At 38.1% G+C, this 22,534-nt stretch overlaps 1 protein-coding gene across 1 annotated transcript; it reads left to right on the top strand.

The window, feature by feature from the left end:
* Window positions 1-6,411: 6,411 nt before the first annotated feature.
* CENPW (centromere protein W) lies at window positions 6,412-17,943 on the top strand. The gene is made up of 3 exons (XM_003404235.4): window positions 6,412-6,729; window positions 14,685-14,798; window positions 17,740-17,943. Exons 1-3 carry the CDS (start codon window positions 6,604-6,606, stop codon window positions 17,764-17,766), a joined length of 267 nt encoding a protein of 88 aa, XP_003404283.1. The 5' UTR covers window positions 6,412-6,603; the 3' UTR covers window positions 17,767-17,943.
* The last annotated feature ends 4,591 nt before the right edge of the window (window positions 17,944-22,534 follow it).

A 22,534-nucleotide genomic window follows, 5' to 3' on the forward strand; every position in this document is an offset into this window, starting at 1 on the left:
GGAAAAGCCAGACAAAACAATGGAAGAAATCAGGAAAATAATACAGGAACAAAATGTCAAAATAAATAAACAACGAAAAATCATACAAAACAGCAATTAGAAACCCAAAAGATAAACAACAAGATTTCAGAAATGGACAGTGCAATAGAAGGTTTTAGGAGAAAATATGAGACAATGGAAGACAGGATCAGTGAAATTGAAGACAAATCCTTGAATACCATTTTGTTTGAGGAAAATTCAGAGAAAAGAACAAAGAAAAAGGAAGAAACCCTGAGAACTATGTGGGATATGACCAAAAGCAAAAATTTGTGTGTGATCAGAGTCCCAGAACAGGGGGAGGAAACCAAAAACACAGAGAGGACCAATGAAGATTTGCTGACAGAAAACTTCCCTAATATCGTGAAAGACAAAAGGCCAGCTATCCGAGAAACTCAACAAATCCCATATAGGATAGGCCCCAAAAGAAAAATACCAAGACATAAACAATCACACTTGTTAAAACCAAAGACAAAGGATCCTGAGAGCAGCTTGAGAAAAATGAAAAGTCACATGCAAATGGAAAACAATAAGACTAAGGAGAAACAATGCAGGTAAGAAGGCAATGGAATGACATACATAAAATCTTGAAAGAAAAAACTGCCAACCAAGAATAACATATCCTGCAAAACACTTACTCAAATATGATGGTGATATTAGGACATTTCCAGATAAATAGAAATTAAGGGAATACATAAAAACCAAACCAAATTCACAGGAATTATTAAAGGAAGTTCCTCAGTTAAAGAACCAACAATATCAGACAATAACCTGAATCTAGCACATAAGACACGATTAGCCAGATATCAACCTAGACAATGAACTTTCAAGGATAAAACAAAACTAAAAAATTTACAACAGGGAACCAGAGACATAATGACAACAATGTCAGAACAAATAAAAGAGAGAATAAACAGTGCAGGTATAGAATTTTTAAATGGAGAGGAAGACAAGGCATTATCAAGTAATAAAAGACTGGTTTAAACTTAGGAAGATAGGGATAAATTTTGAGGTAACCACAAAGAAAGTTAACAAACCTACTCATCAAAATAAAGAAGAAAAACATAAAGTCTCAGTAAACACAAAATCTACAAAAATGAAACAACCAAAAAAAAAAAAAATTCACAAACAAAAGGAATTCAGCACAGGAGAGTAATAGCAACAAAGAAAACATCAGCACCACTAAAAAAAAAAAAAAAAGCACTACAAAATGACAGCAATAAACTCACACCTATCAATAATTACGCTGAATGTAAATGCACCCATAAAGAGACACAGAGTGACAGAATGGATAAAAAAACAGGATCCATCGATACATTGTCTACAAGAGACACATCTTAGAAACAAAGACATAAATTTATTAAAAATCAAAGGATGGAAAAAAATGTATCAAGCAAACACCTACCAAAAAAGAGCAGGTGTGGCAATACTAATATCAGATAAAATAGACTTTAAAACAAAATCCACACATAAAAGACAAAGAAGGGCATTATATAATGATTAAAGGGCAATCCATCATGAAGATATAACCTTAATAAATATCTAGACATCAAATGACAGGACTCCAAAATAGAAATTGAGAGTTCCACAATAATACTAGGAGACTTCAACACATCACTCTCAGTAAAGGGCAGAACATCTAGAATGATACTCAACAAAGATACAGAAGATCTAAAGGCCATATTCTTTTCCAACACACATTGGACGTTCTCCAGAATATACCACATTTTTGTCCACAAAGCAACCCTCAACAAAATCCAAAGCATTGAGATAATACAAAGTATCTTCTCTCGTCACAATGTCATCAAAGCAGAAATTAACAACAGGAAGAGCAAGGACAAAAAATTAAATACATGGAAACTGAATAACACCTTACTTAAAAACCACTGGGTAATAGAAGAAATCAAAGGTGGGATAAAAAAAATTCCTAGAATCAAACAAGAATGACAACACATCATACCAAAACCTTTGGGATATAGCAAAGGCAGCGCTCAGAGGTCAATTTCTAGCAACAGATGCACGCATAAGAAAGGAAGAAAGGGACAAAATAAAAAAAAATTAGCTACACAACTTGGACAAATAGAGAGCAGCAAAAGAAGCTCACAGCCACTAAAATAAAGGAAATAATAAAGATCAGAGCAGAAATAAATGAAATAGAGGATACAAAAACAATTGAAAGAATCAACAAAACCAAAAGTTGATTGTTTCAAAGGATCAACAAAACAGTGGCCACATTGACAAAAGAAAAACAGAAAAGGACACAAATAACCGAAATAAGGAATGAAATAGGGGACATTAAAACAGACCCAAAGGAAATAAAAATGGTCATAACAGCACTTCAAAAAACTATATTCCAGCAAATTTGAAAACCTAGAGGAAATGAATAAATTCCTAGTAACACACTACCTACCCAAACCAACACAAATGGAAGCTGAAAATCTGAACAGACTCATAACAAGAATCTGAAATGGTAATAAAAAAAACTCCCAACAAAAAAAAAAGCCCTGACCCAGGTGCCTTCACTGGAAAATTCTACCAAACATTCAGAAAAGAGCTTACACCAGTACTACTTAAACTACTTCAGAACACAGAAAAGGAAAGAATACTTCCAAATTCGTTCTATGAAGACAGCATAACCCTGATGCCAAAACCCGGAAAAGACACCACAAATAAAAGAAAATTACAGATCAATATCTCTCATGAATGCAGATGCAAAAATTCTCAACAAAATTCTAGCCAGTAGAATTCAGCATTATATAAATAAAATAATACACCAAAACCAAATGGGATTCATACCAGGTATGCAAGGCTGGTTCAACATCAGAAAATCAATCAGTGTAATCCACCACATAAATAAAAGAAAAGAATCACATAATCTGCTCAATCCATGCAGAAAAGGCATTTAACAAAGTCCAACACCCATTCCTGATAAAAACTCTCAAAAAAATAGGTATAGAAGGGCAATTCCTCAAAATAATAAAGGGCTCAGCCAACATCATTCTTAATGGAGAGAGGTTGAAATCATCCGCTTTGAGAACAGGAACAAGACAAGGATGCCCTTTATCACCACTCCTATTTAACATTGTGCTGGAAATCCTAGCTAGAGCAATAAGGCAAGAAAAAGAAATCAAGGGCATCCAGATTGCTAAGGAAGACGTAAAACTGTTCCTATTTGCAGATGATATGATACTATATATACTATATATATAGAAAACCCAAAAAACACCATGAGAAAACTACTGAAACTAATAGAATGATTCAGCAGACTAGCAGGATACAAGATAAACATACTAAAATTGGTTGGATTCCTATACACCAATAAAGAAAATTAGGAAAACAATACCATTTGTAATAGCCCCTAAAATGATAAAATACTTAGGAATAAACCTAACCAGGGATGTAAAGACCTGTATAAAGAAAACTACAAAAAACTACTGCAAGAAACCAAAACAGACCTACATAAATGGAAAAAAATACCATGCTTATGGATAGGTAGACACAACATTGTGAAAATGTCGATTCTACCCAAAGCAATCTACAAATACAATATAATCCTTATCCAAATACCACCTGCATTCTTTAAAGAGGTGGAAAAACTAGAGCTGATTCAGGAGCTCTGGATGGTTGGTCTCTAGAATTTAATATGCATGTTGTTATGGATTGAATTGTGTCCCCAAATATATGTGTGTCAACTTGGCTGGGCCATGATTCCCAGTATTATGTGGTTGTTCTCCATTTTTGTGATCTGATGTATTTATCCCGTGTGTTGTAAATCGTAACTTCTATGATGTTAACGAGGCAGGATAAGAGGCAGTTATATTAATGAGGCAGGACACAGTCTAGAGGCTTAGGTTGTATCTCAAGTCAATCTCTTTTGAGAGTTCAAAGAGAGAAGTGAGCAGAGAGAAGAGGGGCCTCATGCTACGAAGAAAGAAGTGGTAGGAGTGGAGTGCGTCCTTTGGACCTGGGGTCCCTGCACTGAAAAGCTCCTAGACTAGGTAAACACTGATGAGAAACATCTTCCCTCAGAACTGACAGAGACAGAAAGCTTTCCTCGGGAGCTGGCACCCTGAATTCAGACTTCTAGCCTCCTAGACTGTGAGAGAATAAATTTCTGTTTGTTAAAGTCATCCACTTGTGGTAATTCTATTACAGAAGCACTAGATAACTAAGACAGTGAAGGGCAGGGGGATTTTAGCTGTATCACAGATGCTGTGGTAATGGCGGGGAGCTCTCTCTGTCTTTCCCTCACTGGTGTTACTGCACGGGCACTCCCACAGTGTCCCACTGTGGGTAGTTTCCTCTGTCGCCTCTCAGCTGCAGTATTCCCCTTGCCCTGCAGCCCTTGAAGTTCCTTCTAGGCTAGTACTCATCCATCTAAGGCCTCAGTGAGATTCAACAGCACTCTCATGCAGTGCCACGGTCTTTCTTCACTGCCTCCCAATTGTGTGGCCCATGAACTCCCACAGCCAATTTGCGCCACCTTAAAAAATTAGATTAACTTCTTTTCTGTGTTCCTTGTTTGGGATGTTACCCAGCTGCATCCCAAAATGACTGTGATGAGTGAGTGTTTCTGATGTTAGTGAATAGGATCTCTCAGCTTCCGTGCTGACCCTGTTCATTCTCTCCCTTGCTTCTGGACTCACACCGACTCTCTAATATCCAGCTGCTCTCCGGAGTTCTGAGATTTCAACCTGTGCTTCTTTTTATCTGTTGTTCAGCATGTTAGTTGCTGGGGAGTAAATGGGAGTGTCCACTCACTTTGCCATCTTCCTCTGCCTCCCCCTGTCTGTGTGTTTTTCTTAAGCCAATGTCAATACACAGATGCAATCATAGAATGGGTTGAGATTTTGACTTAAGCAGGGCTGGGGTTTTGTTAGGTAAGAATAGGGAAGAAAATGAATGACTAGAGAAACGAGGAGAAATGCAAGAGGATATAATAAAGATGCACGATGGACTACAGGAGGAAGAGTAAGAAGTAGAGTAGGGGTGGGAGATGTAAGGGACAGAAAGATAGAAGACCGTGATCCCAGTGGTATCTTGGTATACATGAGGAAGTAAATTCAAAAGATAGGAGGTGGGAGATCAAAAAACGAGACAATTAAGAAGATGGTATTTGGTAATGACAAAGCCTAGTATATGACCAGAAGCCAGGTCAAGCACTAGGCTACTAACTGAATGATCAACATTTGGAACCCATAAGACACTCTAAGGGAGAAAAACCTAGGGGTCCACTCTCATGAAGATTACAACCTAGGAAACACTGTGAGACAGTTCTACCCTGTAACATTGGGTTACTATGAGTTGGAATGGATTCAAGAGCACACAACAACAATAGTATATGACTATAGTAGTGAGTGGCTCATAGAGTAGAAGACAAGATTAAATACAGAGAGCAGGTCTTGGATATGGGAGGCAGGGGAAGTGGAAGGATCATCTGTGTGGAAATTAAATCATGAAGAATTGTTGTTGTTGGGTGCCATCAAGTTGATTCTGACTCATAGATACCCTATTTGGCTGAGTAGAACTACCCCATAGGTTTTTCTAGGCTGTAATCCTTATGGGAGCAGATCACCAAGCCTTTCTCCTGCCACTGCCAACCTTTCAGTTAGCAGCTGAATGCTTAACCTTGCACCACCAGAAGTATAGTAACAGTACTAATACAGGCAATTACAATTAAAATCAGAGTGGATCTCTTTGAGTGATTCTCAGACTAGGAGTATCAACATAGCCTGGGTACTTGTTAGGAAGGCAAATTCTGGAACCTCACCCAAGCCTAATAATCAGACAGAAACTCTGGGGGCTGTGGGTGAGGCCCTGTAAACTGTTTTAACAAGCTCTCCAGATGATTCTAATGCACATTGCAGTTTGATAACTACTTCCACAGTAGCACAGAAGGTAGAGAAATTTATTGCTTAGAGAAGCAGTAAAGGCTTCAAAGAAGTAGCATTTGAAATACACCTTAAAGATATTGCAAGGTTAAATGGGAGGGGTACTAAAATTACATTCGTAAACAAAAGCTAGCATCATGAACAGGCCTCAGCTATGGTCAAATGGATTATGTAAAAGTGTAGCAATTAGTTTTTTTAGGAATCCTGATAAAACATCACAAATGTCTTTAAATCTACTTAATATTAGGTACAGGACAGAGTGAGAGAGTGGGGAGAAAGTGTAGCTGCCTTGGTACAACAACTAATCTCTCTACAATTCTGAACATTTTTAGGGAAGGGACGATAGGAGAAACAGCTCCCCAGAGCAGGTGCAAACCACTGGGATTAAAGGAAGCCTAGCCCTTTAACGACGTCACGTAGCGCCCTGGATCCGCCCATCGTTGTATTTTTCCACCCAACAGCGGGCGCCTCCGGGGGGCGGGGTTTGTGTTCTGTGACGTCACTGCGGAGCGCCCAGCACGCTCCGTTGGCGGCGAATTCAAACGGTGGTGTTTTTATCTCCCGGCCTGAAGAAAAGTCGGAATACCTGGGTTATTCTCCCTGCCTCAGCTGGCAGCAGCGGGTGTGTCGTGCCAAGTACCTTGGAAACTAAGGCAGCTGGTACCTAAGGGGGAAAATGGCGCTCTCGACCACAGTTCCCCAAAAGAAGAACATAAAGCGGAAGGCTCCTCGCGGCTTTCTAAAACGCGCCATGAAGCAACAGAAGCCTCACCTGCGTCTGGAGACTAATGGCGACTTACTGGTGAGATTTCGTTTCTCCTTGGGCTGTGTGTGGGGCAGGAGAAGGTAGAGGAAATAAACCCCAGCGTTTGTGTCGCCGCCTCCAGTTAATCTACAGCCCTTCAGGCCCACGTTTAAGGCATTTCCAGCAATGACTATCAGATTAGCCCCAGCTTGGCACGTCAGTTTATATTCCTGACGTTTAGTTGCTCCGGGGACCGCTGAAATGTAGTTATCTGGATCTTTTTTGAAAGGAAGGCTATTAGGCATATCAGCTTGAAAAAACTAACGTAAAGTTCTTGCTTGGAGTTCTTAAATATCACTGTTCAAAAACGCAGTTTCCCACTGTGGTTAGTGTATTTGCGAAGAGTATGAAAGATAAACTCTTTTAAAACTAGATTTTGGAGTTCAGGCTGGGTCATTTTTATTTAACTGTTGTAAAAGGCATACTGACATGCCTTTTAAGCACTTCCCTCCCTTTTCTGTCTTCCTTCTCTTTTTATGTTGCTAACTAAACATATTTCCGTATTCTACTTTAGGATACTTCCTAAAGACCCCTGTTCCAAAAGTTTACTTGTAAGTAATATACTTTTCAACTGTGAATTTATTTTCCTAGACAAATAACAGAACACCTATTAGTTCAGTTTTCGGACAAGACCACTAAAGTCTGTTTATTTGATCCATAATGAAAAGACCTAGCCATGTGCTTCCTTAACTGTTCCAAAAACCAAACCAAATCTGTTGCCCTGCAGTTGATTCCAACTCATAGTCCCTCCTACAGGACAGAGTAGAACTGCCTCATACGGTTTCCAAGGAGCAGCTAGTGGATTGGAACTGCCGATCTTTTGATCTTTTTTTGGTTAGCAGCTGTAGCTCTTAACCACTGCACCACCAGGGCTCCTCCCTAACGGTTACAGCTTAGGAAACCCTATGACACAGTTCTGCTCTGTCACATAGGGTTGTTAGGAGTCCGAATGGACTCGTGGGCATATAGCAACAGTATATGACCATGGTAGTGAATGGCTTATAGGGTAGAAGACAAGATCAGAAGCAGAGGGGAGGTCTTGGAAATGGGAGGCGAGGAAATGGACGGATCATCTGTGTGGAAATGAAATCATGAAGAATTATTGTTGTTGGGTGCCTGAAGCATAGTGCTTTGCTAAAAAATAGCCCAACCAAACCACTCTGTAATAATCTTTCTGTCTTGAAATAAATTCAGAATTTGTGTATTGAATACTTGGGACACAAATCCCTGTAGCTGAATGGGCATTACATCCCTAGGTTTAAGCCATAGGAAACAGATCGTCTAGGAGATAATGGTAAGGATTTGTAGGTAACAAGGGCATACTGCATGGAGAGTGTCTTGAGAATGCATGATTCCAGCTGTTCTTAAGACACATGGTTTTTTCCACCTCTTTTCCACAGCGGTTCCCACGGAGTTAGTCCTGACTCATGGCGACCCCGTGTGTGTCAGACTAGAACTGTGCACCATAGGGTTTTCAGTGGCTGATTTTTTGAAAGTAGATTGCCAGGCCTTTCTTTCAAGGCACCTTTCTCTGCCCCCAGAGTGACCCATGAGCACATGGCTTCATGGTGTGGCGGGATCCAAGTGGCACAGAAAGGAAGGGGATATGAAATTTCAAGCAGTTTCAGAGGTTGCTTTTGGCTACTAGCTATTCCCAGGTGGTATGCTTGCCTTCTGTGGCTTTGATTAATTCTCCTTCACTGTCCTATATGCCAGTCCTCTACTCTGGTTTTTTTGCTTATAGTTTTACGCTTGCCATTGACACTTCATAATCTTACCCAGCAGATGTCCCACATCATCCATGAAGCTTTCTACAATGAAGGCAGTCTGTTTTGATCTCTTATTTTTCGGAACTTCTTCAGCAGTCAGAGTGTATGTACTACAGTTTAGCTATTGGCACTCTAACACTGTTTTCTAGGAGTTTTGTACGTTGACGTTGTCTCCAGTGTGGTATAGTTTCTTTAAGGGGAGGAACTGTATCTTGTCCTCCTTTTGTATCTCCCATCTTTAACACAAAACTAAGCTACTTTTATGCTGTCTTTTGTACATGATATTTCTTTTACCTGAAAATTTCCTCATTCCGTTTCACTTTGCGAACTCCGGTTCCACTTTCTCCATGAAGCCTTCCTTAATTTCCTTAGGAAAGATCAACCTTATCCTTCCTCTTTATAGTTTATTGTCAGACCTTTGTTTCTAATTTCTTTATGGGTTTGATTCTCCCACTAGACAGGGAATTTTGAATTGTACTACTGTTTAGTACAATACACCGAGTATACAATTCTGATGATACAATTAATGATGGAAATGCATGGTAATTACACATGGATTAATTGTTGTCATTTCTAGCAATTTACTCATAATTTCTTTTGTATTACAGTTCTTCTGCACTGGATTTTTTGCTATTGTTTGATTCTCAGTTTATTTGACTGTGTATTTGATGTTATATGTGTGTATCCCCAGCACCAGTACTAGTGATTATATCTGCTAAATCTAAACAAATTGTTCTGGTTTCTTGTGACTTAGTTAGCTTTCAGATTTATCACAGAGCAATGCTATGCAAGTGTCTGGGTATTTATGTTGTTGTTGTTAAGTGCCATCGAGTCAGTTCGACTTATAGTGACCCTGTGTACAACAGAATGAAACACTGCCTGGTCCTGCCCATTATCGTGGTCGTTGTTACCCTTGAGCCCATTATTGCAGGCACTGTGTCAATCCATCTCATTGAGGGTCTTCCTCTTTTTTCCAGACCCTCGACTTTGCCAAGCTTGATGTCCTTTCTCAGGGACCGATCCCTCCTAATAACATGTCCAAAGTATGTGAGACATCGTCTTCCCATCCTTGGTTCAGAGAAGGATTCTGGCTGTACTCCTTCCAAGACAGATTTGTTCGTTCTTTTGGCAGTCCATGGTATATTCAACATTCTTCACCAACACCATCATTCAAAGGTGTCAATTCTTTTTCGGTCTTTTTTATTCATTGTCCAGCTTTGCATGCATATGAGGTAATTGAAAGCACCATAGCTCAGGTCAGGTGCATCTTAGTCTTCAAGGTGACATCTTTGCTTTATAACGCTTTTAAAAGTCTTTGGCAGCAGATTTGCTGAATGCGATGTGTCACTTGATTTCTTGACTGCTGCTTCCATGGGTGTTAATTGCGGATCCAAATAAAATGAAATCCTTGACAATTTCAGTCTTTTCTCCATTTATCATGGTATTGTTTACTGGTCCAGTTGTGAGGATTTTTGTTTTGTTTATGTCAAGGTATAATCCCTACTAAAGGCTGTGGTCTTTGATCTTCATCACTAAGTGCTTCAAGTCCTCTTCACTTTCAGCAGGCAACCTTGTGTTATTTGCATATTGAAAGTCGTGAACGAGTCTTCCTCCAATCCTGATGCCCCTTTCTTCTTCTTATAGTCTAGCTTCTCAGTTTATTTGCTCAGTATACAGATTGAATAAGTATGGTGAAATGATACAACATTGACACACACCTTTCCTGACTTTAAGCCACTCAGTATCCCCTTGTTCTGTCCGAATAACTGCCTCTTGATCTGTGTACAGGCTCCTCATGAGCACAATTAAGTGTTCTGGAATTCCCATTCTTCGCAACATTACCCATAATTTCTTATGATCCACACAGCGGGATGCCTTTTCATAGTCCATAAAAAGCAGGTAAACACCTTTCTGGTATTCTCTGCTTTCAGCCAAGATCCATCTGACATCAGCAGTGATATCCCTCGTTCCACATTCTCTCCTGAATCCAGCTTGAATTTCTGGCAGTTCCCTGCTGATGTACTGCTGCAGCAGCTTTTGAATGATCTTCAGCAAAATTTTACTTACGTGTTATATTAATGATATTGTTCGATAATTTCTGTATTCTGTTGGATCACCTTTCTTGGGAATAGGCATAAATATGGATCTCTTCCAGTTAGTCTTCCAAATTTCTTGGCATAGATGAGCGAGCACTTCTAGCGCTTCATCGGTTTGTTGAAACATCTCAATTGGTATTCTGTCAATTCCTGCAGCCTTGTTTTCACCAATGACATCAGTGCAGCTTGAACCTCTTCCTTCAGTACCATTGGTCCCTGATCATATGTTACCTCCTGCAATGACTGAACATCGGCCAATTCTTTTTGGTATGGTAACTCTATTCCTTCCATGTTCTTTTGGTGCTTCCTGCACCGTTTAATATTTTCTCTGTAGAATCCATATTGCATTTCGAGGCTTGAATTTTTTCTTCAGCTCTTACAGCTTGAGAAATGCTGAGTATGTTCTTCTCTTTTGGTTTTCTATCTCCACCTCTTTGCACGTGTCATTATAATACTTTGTCTTCTTGAGCCGCCCTTTGAAATCTTCTGTTCAGCTCTTTCACTCCATCATTTCTTCTGCTTGCCTTAGCAACTTGACATTCAAGAGCAAGTTTCAGAGTCTCTTCTGGCATCCATTTTGGTCTTTTCTTTCTTTCCTGTCTTTTTAATGACCTCTCACTTTCTTCATGTGTGATGTCCTTGATGTCATTCCACAGCTCATCTTGTCTTCGGTCATTAGTGTTCAATGGGTATTTATGGTTACATAAAATTCAAAAGTACTATGACAAAGGGAGGAAGTCAAGCTGGCCTATTCTTTTGGTAACTTAGCTAGTCAAGATGAAAATATGGTGTGTAAATTACCTTTTGATTTACCCTTCAAGCAAGCTGATTTTTTCCCTCAAAGTAAATCCTTGATGGAATAGCTTCCTTTTTCAGGCTTGAATGCCCGGGTAACTACCTTGAAGCTTGTTTTTGTACTGACCATTTTAATTTAAGCCATAGTGCATTTGAGTGGCATCATTCAATTAACTGTTTTATAACACAGGAATAGGTTGTTTAAAAAAATGTAATTTGTCTCATTATTCATAACTTATACCCGTAGAGAGAAAAGGACATGCATTCCATGTAGGTTAGTAGCATAAACTAAGTGTCACAACAGATGTGGTTTATTTGAGGTTGATTAAAAAAAAAATTGGGTGTTGATTAAAAAAAAAAGGATATGGAGGAATCTTTTTCTTGTTCAGTAAATTATTGACTACCTGTTATGTATTGAAGGAACCCTGGTGGTGCAGCGGTGAAATGCTTGGCAGCTAACCAGAAAGTTGCTGGTTTGAACCCAACAACCACTCTGTGGGAGAAGAATGTGACAGTCTGCTCCCATAAGGATTACTACTATGGGGCAGTTCTACTCAGTCCTATAGGGTCCCTGTTGGTTTTGGTTATTATGTATTGAGCAATGAGCTAAAAGTCACTGGGGATGCAATGTTGAAGAAGATAGACATAGTTCTTGCCTTTATAATACATTGAGGAAGGTAAGTGGAAAATTACAGTATAACGTAGTACATGCAATGATAGAGTGTTCAGATTGCCAAGAGTCCACATAAACTTAAATATTGGGGGACTTTGGACTTTTTAGGGAAGGCTGCAAACCAGTAGGATGCCTGGAGGCAAGGTTGCATTTGAATACTGAAAGAAATTCAGAAAACCTAGTATAGAACTAAAAAAAAAAAAGAGGCTGAAAAAGGTAAGAGATTAACCTGGAGAGGCCTAGCCAAGTTCCTTTTAGTTAAGGAATTAGGAATTTAACCTGAGAGTATCTGGAAGCTATTTATCTTTAGAAGCAAAAATAAAGATTAGCAGATGAAATTGTGACATACGGAATGTTTTTGCTGTAGAAGAAAATGAGATGTCATTGGAATTTTAATAAAAATTGAATGAAATGGTATAGTAGTATAAAGAATCAGAATTGGGGTGCTTTACTTCATAGTTCTTAGGATAGTTAGAGAAGACAGTACGTCAAAAAAGTACTAAGAGATTATTTTCTTCTGTAGAGTCTTCATTTTAATAAATTTAAACTCCCAAACCGCTAATTTTCCTGAAATCTATATAACAATCCATTAAAGATTTCTGCATAGTGTAAAGCATTTAAAACACCGGATTACCTAGTTATTTAACATTTAGTGAACTGTAGGGTTGTGGTTGTACAAAGATAAAATTTAGTATTAAAGTACTACAAAGAATGCAGTATATATGATGTAAATAACCAAAAAAAAAAAAAAAGTTAAAGATACCATCTAAATGGAACTGGATCTGAGCTGCTAGTGTCTGCAGGCAACCGGCAGAAGCAAAGATTGGGACCCAGGGGGAATGAACTCTCAAGGAAGGGCAAGATGTTAGTAATAATTTAAATCAAGGTGCACTAGTATGATTCTAGAGGGAGAATTGAGATAGGACTGAAGTCCACTTTGCATTCTCTCCTGCTTGGTAGTATGCATCTTAACTATTTTCACTGGTAAGTGAATGTAGCTTGTGTAGTAGTTTTTCTGTTTGCATAGTGAATTTCAGTAAAATATTTAATAAAACTGTTATTGTGCGTATTCAGATAGGTCAGATAATGAGGAATAATTTTATATATGTTTTTGCTTATATGTAGAGCTTGTTTCTGTAAGAATATATAAGAAACAACCATGGTTGACTGGGGGATGATAGGAGAGAGAGATTTATTTTGTACAGTTTACCTCTTTGTAAAGGAGACCTGATAGTACCAAATGGTTATGCGTTTGGCTGCTAAACAAAAGGCAGGTGGTTCAGACCCAATAGCGGCTCTGTGGAAGAAAAGACCTGGTAATCTGCTCGCATAAAGATTATAGCCTAGGAAACTGTATGAGGCAGTTCTGCTCTGTTACATTGGATCACTATGAGTCGGAATCGACTCGATGGCACACAACAGCAATACCTCTTTGTAGACTTTTTTAAAAAATACATCTTTTTGTTTAGAGCAGTTTTAGGTTTATAGAAAAATTGTCCAGAAAGCACAGAGTTCCCATATGCCTCCTCTCCTCCCTGCACATAATTTCTCCTGTTATTTACATCTTGCATTATTTTGATACATTTGTTACAATTGATGAACCAATGTTATTACATTGTTATTAACTTACGAGTCTGAATGGACTCCACAGCAATGGGTTTGGTTTTGGTAGTTTACATTAGGGTTCACTCCTTGTATTGTACAGTTATATGGGTTTTGACAAATGAATAATGACATGTATCTGCCATTGTACTATCATGCAGAATAGTTTCACTACCCTTAAAATACCCTGTGCTTCACCTGTCCACCTTGAGGACTTTTGGTTTTAATATTTTAATTTAGAAATAAGTATGGGTACACAAGAAGTTACAAAAATAGGTCAGAGCTCCCAGGTATCCTTTACCCAGCTTCCCACAATGATTACATCTTATATAACTATAGTTCTTTATAGGCTTTTGAATTTTGTCCTCTCTGCTTATATTCCTATTTTAAATAATTTTTTAAAAAGATCCTTAAAGGTTACTGATGGTAAATATGATTATTTTATGATAGTTATCAGATGATATGTAAGATTACTTTTGTACATACACTTTTCAATTCAGCAAATTATAATTTCAGTTAACATGTTTGTAAATAGATATTTCAACTTAAATATCTAGTTGAAAGTATTTTTAGATCTTAGAATTTAGAATAAAAACAATTAGCCTAAAATATATTCAATGTGTTTTTATTTTAAATTTTCTGGAAATTTAAAATTATCTTAGAATTTATAATACATAAAGCAGGAATATTTGTTACTTAATAAAGAGTCCTACGTAAGGTTTGATATGTAATGATGCTTTACAGTAATGTTATTGCTTATGCCTTTGGTCTGCCTTACATAGCCTGGTTTCATATATTGCAATGAGTAAGTTTCTTTTATGGAATCTAAGATGGACATATATTTAAGCAAATTCTGTATAGCATTAAATAGAAGAGTTAAGTGACTTAATCACAATAAGTAAATTCACTGTTGTAAGTAGTATAAAGTAAGTTTTGGGATTCTTTAATTTTAAAAGTCATTATTTCAAAGCATCAGTGTTAGAGTTTAAAAATCCTTTTAAATTTTCTCTTTTAAAGATTCATCTGAACTGTTTACTGTTTATTCATCGATTAGCAGAAGAGTCCAGGATAAATGCTAGTGAGAGTAAGTGTAGAACAATTAAAAAGGAGCATGTCGTGGCTGCAGCAAAGGTAAAAATCTGAATTTCTTTTCCTCACTTCCACATCATCTCATTCATATTTGGATTCCTCTTCAGCTTGGTTGACTGAGTTGAAGCTTGGCTTTTCACGTTACTGGGTTTTAATTATGGAGTTATATTTCCCCCCTATACGTATATTATGGATTTATGATAGAAAGATTAATAGCTACTGATCTATCATCATTTAGGGAGAAATTAAATTTTGGCTGCTAATCTGTGGGATTATAACTCGTTTAACCCATTGTTGGTGGATCAATTCTTACTCATAGTTACCCTTTAGGATAGGCTAGAACTGCCCTATAGCGTTTCCAAAATTAGTCTTTATGGAAGCAGACTGCCACATCTTTCTCCTGTGGAGTGACTAGTGGGTTTGAACTGTCAGCCTTCTGGTTAGCAGCTGAGCACTTAACTGTACCACCAGGGCTCCTCGTGGGATTATACCAAAAAAAAAAAAAAAAAAAAAAACCCGGAAATCCATTGCTGATGAGTGTATCCTGACTCATAGCGACCCTATAGGACAGAGTAGAACTGCCCCAGTAAGGTTTCCAAGGAGTGGCTGGTGAATTCTAACTGCCGACCTTTTGGTTAGCAGCCATAACTCTTAACCAATGTGCCACCAGGGCTCCCAGTGTAGGACTGTAGCAGGCTTTATATGGTAGGAAAGGTTTATTACCTTGAAATTATCAAAAACTTACTTTGTTCTTGATTATTTTAAATACTCCTAAATTATCTAATTTCCTAAATTTGTTTTGATAATTTGGTGATTTATGAATCAAATTTCTTGTATAATCAGAGGAGATTGATTCTTACTGGTACTTCTATCTAAGGGTATGATGCCTAGGGCAGAATTTTCTGAATGTGTTCCTGAGAACATTAATTCCAAGAGATATTAATAAAGGGCCCACCACAAAAATTTCTGTGGTCAGATAATATAGATAACTGTCTTAGGCTGAGTTCTCTAGAAAAGCAGAACCAATAAAGCGTATAAATATACAGAGAGAAAGATTTATATTAAGGAAGTGGCTCATGCATTTGTAGAGGCTGGAACATCCCAAGTCTGTAGATCAGGGTAGAGATTTCTCCTGTTTCACATATCACAGGGACTGGCAAACCCAAGATCGGCAGGTTGGAGAGCAGGGCCCTTGTTCACAGGCTCTGAAGATCGACAAATCCCAAGATTGGCAGATAAGCTGTGCTAGCTTAAGTTCCAAGATCCAGAGGTCAGACGGACAGGAGGCAGCTGCAGGATCAGAGGCAAAAGTCAGAATGTTCACTTAGATTTGATGCAGGCCACATGCCCAAGGAAACTCCCTTTCAACTGATTTGCTACTCACAGCAGATCCCATCGTGGGGGTGATCACATATAAACACTGGGAATCATGGCCCAGCCAAGTCGACACACAGTCTTAACCATCACCCCGTTAAAAAACCCATTGCCTTTGAGTTGATTCCAACTCATAGTGACCCTATAGGACAGAGTAGAAATGCCCCATAAGAGTTTCCAAGAAGCGGCTGGTGGATTCGAATGGCTAACCTTTCGGTTAGCAGCCTGAGCTCTTAACCACTGTGCCACCAGGCTGCTTAACCATCACAGCAGCCTAATATACTCTACCTCTTTCTTGAATATTTACAGTGTTTACAATGTGTATTACTATGAGAAGTTTGAGAACTATAGTAAAAAAAATTTGTTGCACTTTAACTCAGCATTTTGTAAATTTATTTGAATATATAATACTTTCATTTGAAGTATCGATACTAACAGAGAAGGAGCCATGGTGGCACAGTGATTAAGTACTTGGCTGCTGACCCAAGGTTGGTGGCACCCAGCGGCTCCACAGAAGACAGACCTGGCAATCTGCTCCCGTAAAGATTATAGCCAAGAAAACCCTGTGGTGCGGTTCTACTTTGTCACATGGGGTACTATGAGTCAAGAGCACCTCTGTGGAAGTCTAGGAATGTGTATACCCTGGCACTTTTTAGGTGCTTCATATTCTTTTGCAAATACAAACATTTCTGCACATTTCTAGCCCGTTAAGGTCAATGTCAGTATAATTTTTAAAATGAGGCATAAGAGCCTGAAGTGTGTGTATGTATGTGCTTCAAATGTAGGGTCTGTTTGTTTGTTTTTAGGAACTCTGGTGGTGCAGTGATTAAAGCGCTAGACTGCTAACCTGAAGGTCAGCAGTTTAAACCCACCAGCCACTGTGTGAGGAAAAGATGTGGCAGTTTGCTTCCATAAAGATTACAGCCTTGGAAACCCTATGGGCCAGTTCTGCTCTGTCCTGTAGGGTCCTTATGAGTTGGAATTGACATGACAGCAGTGGGTTTCGTTTTGGTTTGGTTGTTTTTATCAATAAACTATAGGTATGCTTACATAAAGTAATAGATAAGTTCTTTAAACAATTTTTGGAGGTATTCTGGTCTAATGCTCCCAGGCTTTTTATAAATAAAGACCTCCTATTGTTTTATTTCTTCCATGGGCTATTTGTTTTGGAAATTATAGGGTTGCTATGAGTCAGAATGGACTCGGCGGCAACGGGTTTTTGGCACAAGGTATCCGGCATAAAATGACTCGTCTTGGTCCCCAAATTGATAGAATTTTGAACAAAATATAAGGTATTTTATGTTGCAATGGATTTGTACTGCTTTAGGGTTGTTAAAAGGAGTCCTGGTGGCGTAACTGTTAAGCACTTTGCTGCTAACCAAAAATAAAACTAGATTTTGAGAGTCTAGGTTTGTTTTACATTTATTGAGAAAAGTAGACTATTTAGAGAAGACCATTTATAAGGCAGTATATTCCTTAATCACCTTCCAAATTGAGTTTTGCGTATTATGCACATAGGACTCCAACCTTTTGTTGGTTTGCTTGATTTGCCTCAGGTATAATATATGTCACTGGTATAATATGAATTTTCTTTTATTTCCCTGCCCAGGTAATTCTAAAGAAGAGCAGAGGTTAGAAGTCAAAGAACACATTCTTCAAAGCTATGTTTTAGGTGGTGACAGGAGGCGAAATCACTTTTTACGTATTTGTTAGTATTGTGAATTATTAAAATATCGCTAGTTGAAGGATGTGTGTGTTTGTATTTTTTTTTTTACTGGTATTGAAATATTTCAAGTAAACACTTAAAACTAAACATTTGAGGTGCTATGTTTTATTTAGATGGCTTCTTTCATTTTTGTTTCCATTTTGTTGCTATTGCACATGCTGTCTAAGAAGGTGTACTTCTTAGAATTAATTAGAATATATTTAGATTTAGCCATACCTACTTATGGAATTACTGTCTGAAGAAACATGCAGCCAAAGCTAGGTATATTTAAAGTGTTAGTTTTAATTTGTTAATGCCTTCTTATAAGCAGTGCCATCTACTTTTATGTTGTTCTTACAATAATGATAAAATTTCTCAACTCGAAGATTGTAAACAGCAAGGTTTTTCTGAAACCTAGTTTTAAAATTAACTCCTTTGTCCCTTCCCAAACTAAAAGATAGAAATTATGGAGCAGACAGACTTATTTTCGTTTTTTTTTTTTTCCTCCTTAGGGAACCCTTTAGAAATTTACTGTATATCAAATCCAGTAGTTTTTAAAATTATTTTTAATTTTGAAATAATTATAGAGCCACATGAGGTTGAAAAGAGAGATCCCATGTATCCTACACCCAGTTTCCACCAATGGTTACACCTTACATAATTATAATACAATATCAAAATCAGGAATTTGACATTGGTACAATGGGCATGTAGTTCTGACATTTATCACAACGTAGATTTCCTGTAAGTACCACTGTAATCAAGATACAGAACTATTCCATTATCACAAAGATCCTCCTTGAGCTACCCTTTTATAGTTGTACCTAGTGCCACCCATCACTCCAGCTACCATCCCTAACCCCTGGCAACTACTAATCTAATTTTGTCATTTTGAGGATGTTATAAATGGAATCATATAGGATATAACTTTCTGAAACTGACTTTTTTCACTTAGCATAATGCCCTTGAGATCTATCCCAAGTTGTTACATATATCAGCAGTTTGTTCTTTTTTATTAATGAGTAGTATCTCATGGTATGGATGAACAAAGTCAGTATAACCATGCACCTTTTGAAAGTTATTTTGGATATTTCCAGTTTTTGGCTATTACAGGTGAAGGTGCTGTGAACAACCACGGACAGGTTTTTGTGTGGCCCTAAGTTTTTGTTTCTCTGGAATAAATGCCCAGGAGTGCTGTTGCTAGGTTTTATGGTAAGAATATATTTATTTTGCTGCTGTTGAGAATATACACAGCAGAACCTACAACCATTCAACAGTTTCTGCAGGTAGAACTCAGTAACGTTGATTACATTCTTCGAGTTGTGCAACCATTCTTACCCTCCTCTTCTGAGTTCTTCCTCCCCGCTTAATGTAAATTCACTGCTCCCTGATGTTTGTAGCTGTTTCTTCTCATTTTGCATGTGCCACATCAGCAAATGAAGTCCTTGAAAGCTTTACTCCGTCCACATCATTAAGGTTGACTCTACTTTGAGGAGGCACCACTTCCGCAGTTGTATTCGGAGTGCCTTCCAGCCTCAGGGGCTCATCTTCCAGCACTATGTTAGACAATGTTCCGCTGCTATCCATAAGTTTTCACTGGCTAATTTTTTTTTTTGGAAGTAGATCGCCAGGTACTTCTAACTAGTCTGTTTTAGTCTGGAAGCTCTGATGATACCTATCTATCATGGGTGACCCTGCTGGTATTTGAAATACTGGTGGCATGGCTTCCAACATCACAGCAACATGCAGGACCACAACAGTGTGATAAACTGACAGACAAGTCACCTCAATGTGAAACAGACACCTCAACATGAAATGAAAATCCTTACAACTGGACTAAAAGCAACATCATGATGAATGGAGAAAATACTGAGGTCGTCAAGGATTTCATTTTACTTGGATCCACAGTCAAAGCCTGTGGAAACAACACTCAAGAAATCAAATGGCGTATTGTGTTGAGAAATATGTTATAAAATCTTTTTCAAGCAAAGATGTCACTTTGAGGACTGAGGTGTGCCTGACCCAAGCCATGGTATTTTCAGTTCCCTCATGCATGCAAAAGCTGGATAATGAAAAAAGGAAGACAGTTGAAGAATTGATGCACTCGAACTGTGGTGTTGGCGAAGAATATTGAATATATTATAGACTGCCAGAAAAATGAACAAATCTGTCTTGGAAGAGATATAGCCAGAATGTTCATTGGAAGCAAGGATGGTGAAACTTCGTCTCACGTACTTTGGACATGATTGGGAGAGACCAGTCCCCGGAGAACGGCCCCATCCTTGGTAAAGTAGAGGGTCAGCAAAGAAGAGGAAGATCTTCAGTTAACACAGTTACTATGGGTGCAAACGTTAACAACGATTGTGAGGATGGTGCAGGACTGAGCGGTTTTTCGTTCTGTTGTACATGGCGTCCCTATGAGTCAGAACTGACTTGGTGGCACCTGACAGCTACAACAACACTGCCCCCTAATTTTCCTATCTAATTTTTCAAGTTGCTGTTGTCAATTCGATCCCATATAGCTAGATCTTAAAAGAACACAATGCATGAGGCAGACATTATTAGTTAAGCTTAGCTTTTTTTCTTTCTTTCTGGTTTTTAGATGTCAGGGGATATTTTTGGTTTAAGGTTTAAGGACTGTCTCAGGGCAATAGTTTCAGGGGTTCATCCAGCCTCCATGGCTTCAGAAAATCTGGATTCCGTATATGTTTACTTTTTTAAAGAAACTTTTCCAGTGTAGCTATACCATTGTACTTTCCTATTAGCAATATATGAGAAATTCCTCCTTTTCATCCTTACATTTGGTATTGTCAGTATTTTTCATTTTAGCTGTTTTGATAGATGTATAGTGATATCTCATCGTGGTTTTAATTTGCATTTCCCTGATGGCTAACAATGTTGAACAAATTTTCATATGATTATTTGCAATCAGCATATCCTCTTTGGGAGTATGTCGGTGGTGCAAACATTTAATACACTTGGCTGCTAACTGAAAAGTTGGAGGTTCAAGTCCATCCAGAGGTGTTTTGGAAGAGAGGCTTGGCGATCTACTTCCGAAAAATCAGTCATCAGAAACCCCGTGGAGCACAGTTCCGCTCTGACTGGTGGGTTGTCATGAGATGGAGTCACCTTGAGAACAACTGATTTTTTGTATCTTCTTTGTCCATTTTCAAGTTGGATTGTTTGTTTTTCTAATGTTGTGTTTTAAGAGTTCTTATATATTCTACATATTAGTCCCTTGTTAGGTAAGGGGTTTGCAAATATTTTCTTCCAGTCTTTTGTCTTTTTATCCTTTTAACAGAGTCTTTTGCAGTTCAAAAGTTTTTAATTTTGAGGTAGTCCAATTTGACAGTTTTTTTTACCCTTTTATTGATTTTGCTTTTAGTGTCATATTTAAGAGCTCTTCACTAAGCCGTGGGTCTTGAAGACTTTCTCCTATGTTATATCCTAAAAATTTTACAGTTTCATGTTTTACATTTAAGTATCTAGTCCATTTTGTGTTAATTTTTGTATAAGGTATGAGGTTTAGGTCAGGGCTAAGTTTTTTTTTTGCCTGTGGATATGCATTTGTTCAGCACCTTCTGTTGAAAAGTCTTAATCTTCCCTCCATTGAATTACTTTTGTGCATTTGTTGCAAATCAGTAAGTCATACTTGAGTAGGCTGTTCCTGGGTTCTCTGTTCTGTTCCATTGATCAGTGTTTCCCTTCCTCCACCACTACCACACAATCCTGATTACTGTAGCAATATACTCAATTTTGAAGTCAGGTAGAGTAGTTACTACCATTTGATTCCTTTTCAGAATTGTTTTGACTGTTCTAGTTCTTTGCCTTTCCGTATAAATTTTAGAACAATCTTGTCTGTAGATACAAAAATCCTGCTGGGATTTTGATAGGAATTGCATTAAAGCTGTATATTAATTTGAAGTGACATCTTTACTATGTTGAGTCTTCCAGTCCTTGAACCCTAATGTCTCTTCAGTTATTTGGATCTTTGATTTCTTTCATCAATATTTTACAGAGTATAACATACAAGTTCTGCCCTGTACATTTTTTTTTTTTTTTAGATTTATGCCAAATAATTTTTGGGGGGATTGTAAATTATATTTTTAATGCAGTTTCCAAATGTTCATTGCTCGTATATAGAAATGCAATTGATTTTGGTATGTTTAACTTGACTCCTGCGACCTTGCTGAACTCACTTCTAGGGTTTTTTTTTTTTAAGATTTCTTTGGATTTTGTACATGACCATCATGTCATCTGCAAATAAAGACAGTTTTATTTCTTCCTGTTTGATTGGTAAGGAGCCCTGGTGGTGTAGTGGGTAAGCATTTGAAAGGTTGGTGGTTGGGACCTACTAGCTGCTCTGTGGGAGAACAGATCTGGCAATCTGTTCCCATAAAGATTGTTGTTGTGTGCTGTGGAGTCAGAATTGCCCCATAGGTTTTCCTAGGCAGTAGTCTTTACTGAAGCAGATCACCAGGTGTTCTGCAAAGCTGCTGGTGAGTTCAAACTGCCTACCTTTTGGTTAGCGGTGAGCACTTAACCATTGTGCCACCAGGGCTACTTCCCATAAAGATTGTTGTTGTTCGGTGTCATAGAGTTGATTCCGACTCATGGTGACCCTATGTACAACAGAAGGAAATACTACCCGGTCCTGCTCCATCTTCACAATTGTTTTTATGCTTGAGCCCATTGTTGC

Source organism: Loxodonta africana, chromosome 1 (assembly GCF_030014295.1).
Source record: "Loxodonta africana isolate mLoxAfr1 chromosome 1, mLoxAfr1.hap2, whole genome shotgun sequence".
NCBI classification, from domain to species: domain Eukaryota; kingdom Metazoa; phylum Chordata; class Mammalia; order Proboscidea; family Elephantidae; genus Loxodonta; species Loxodonta africana.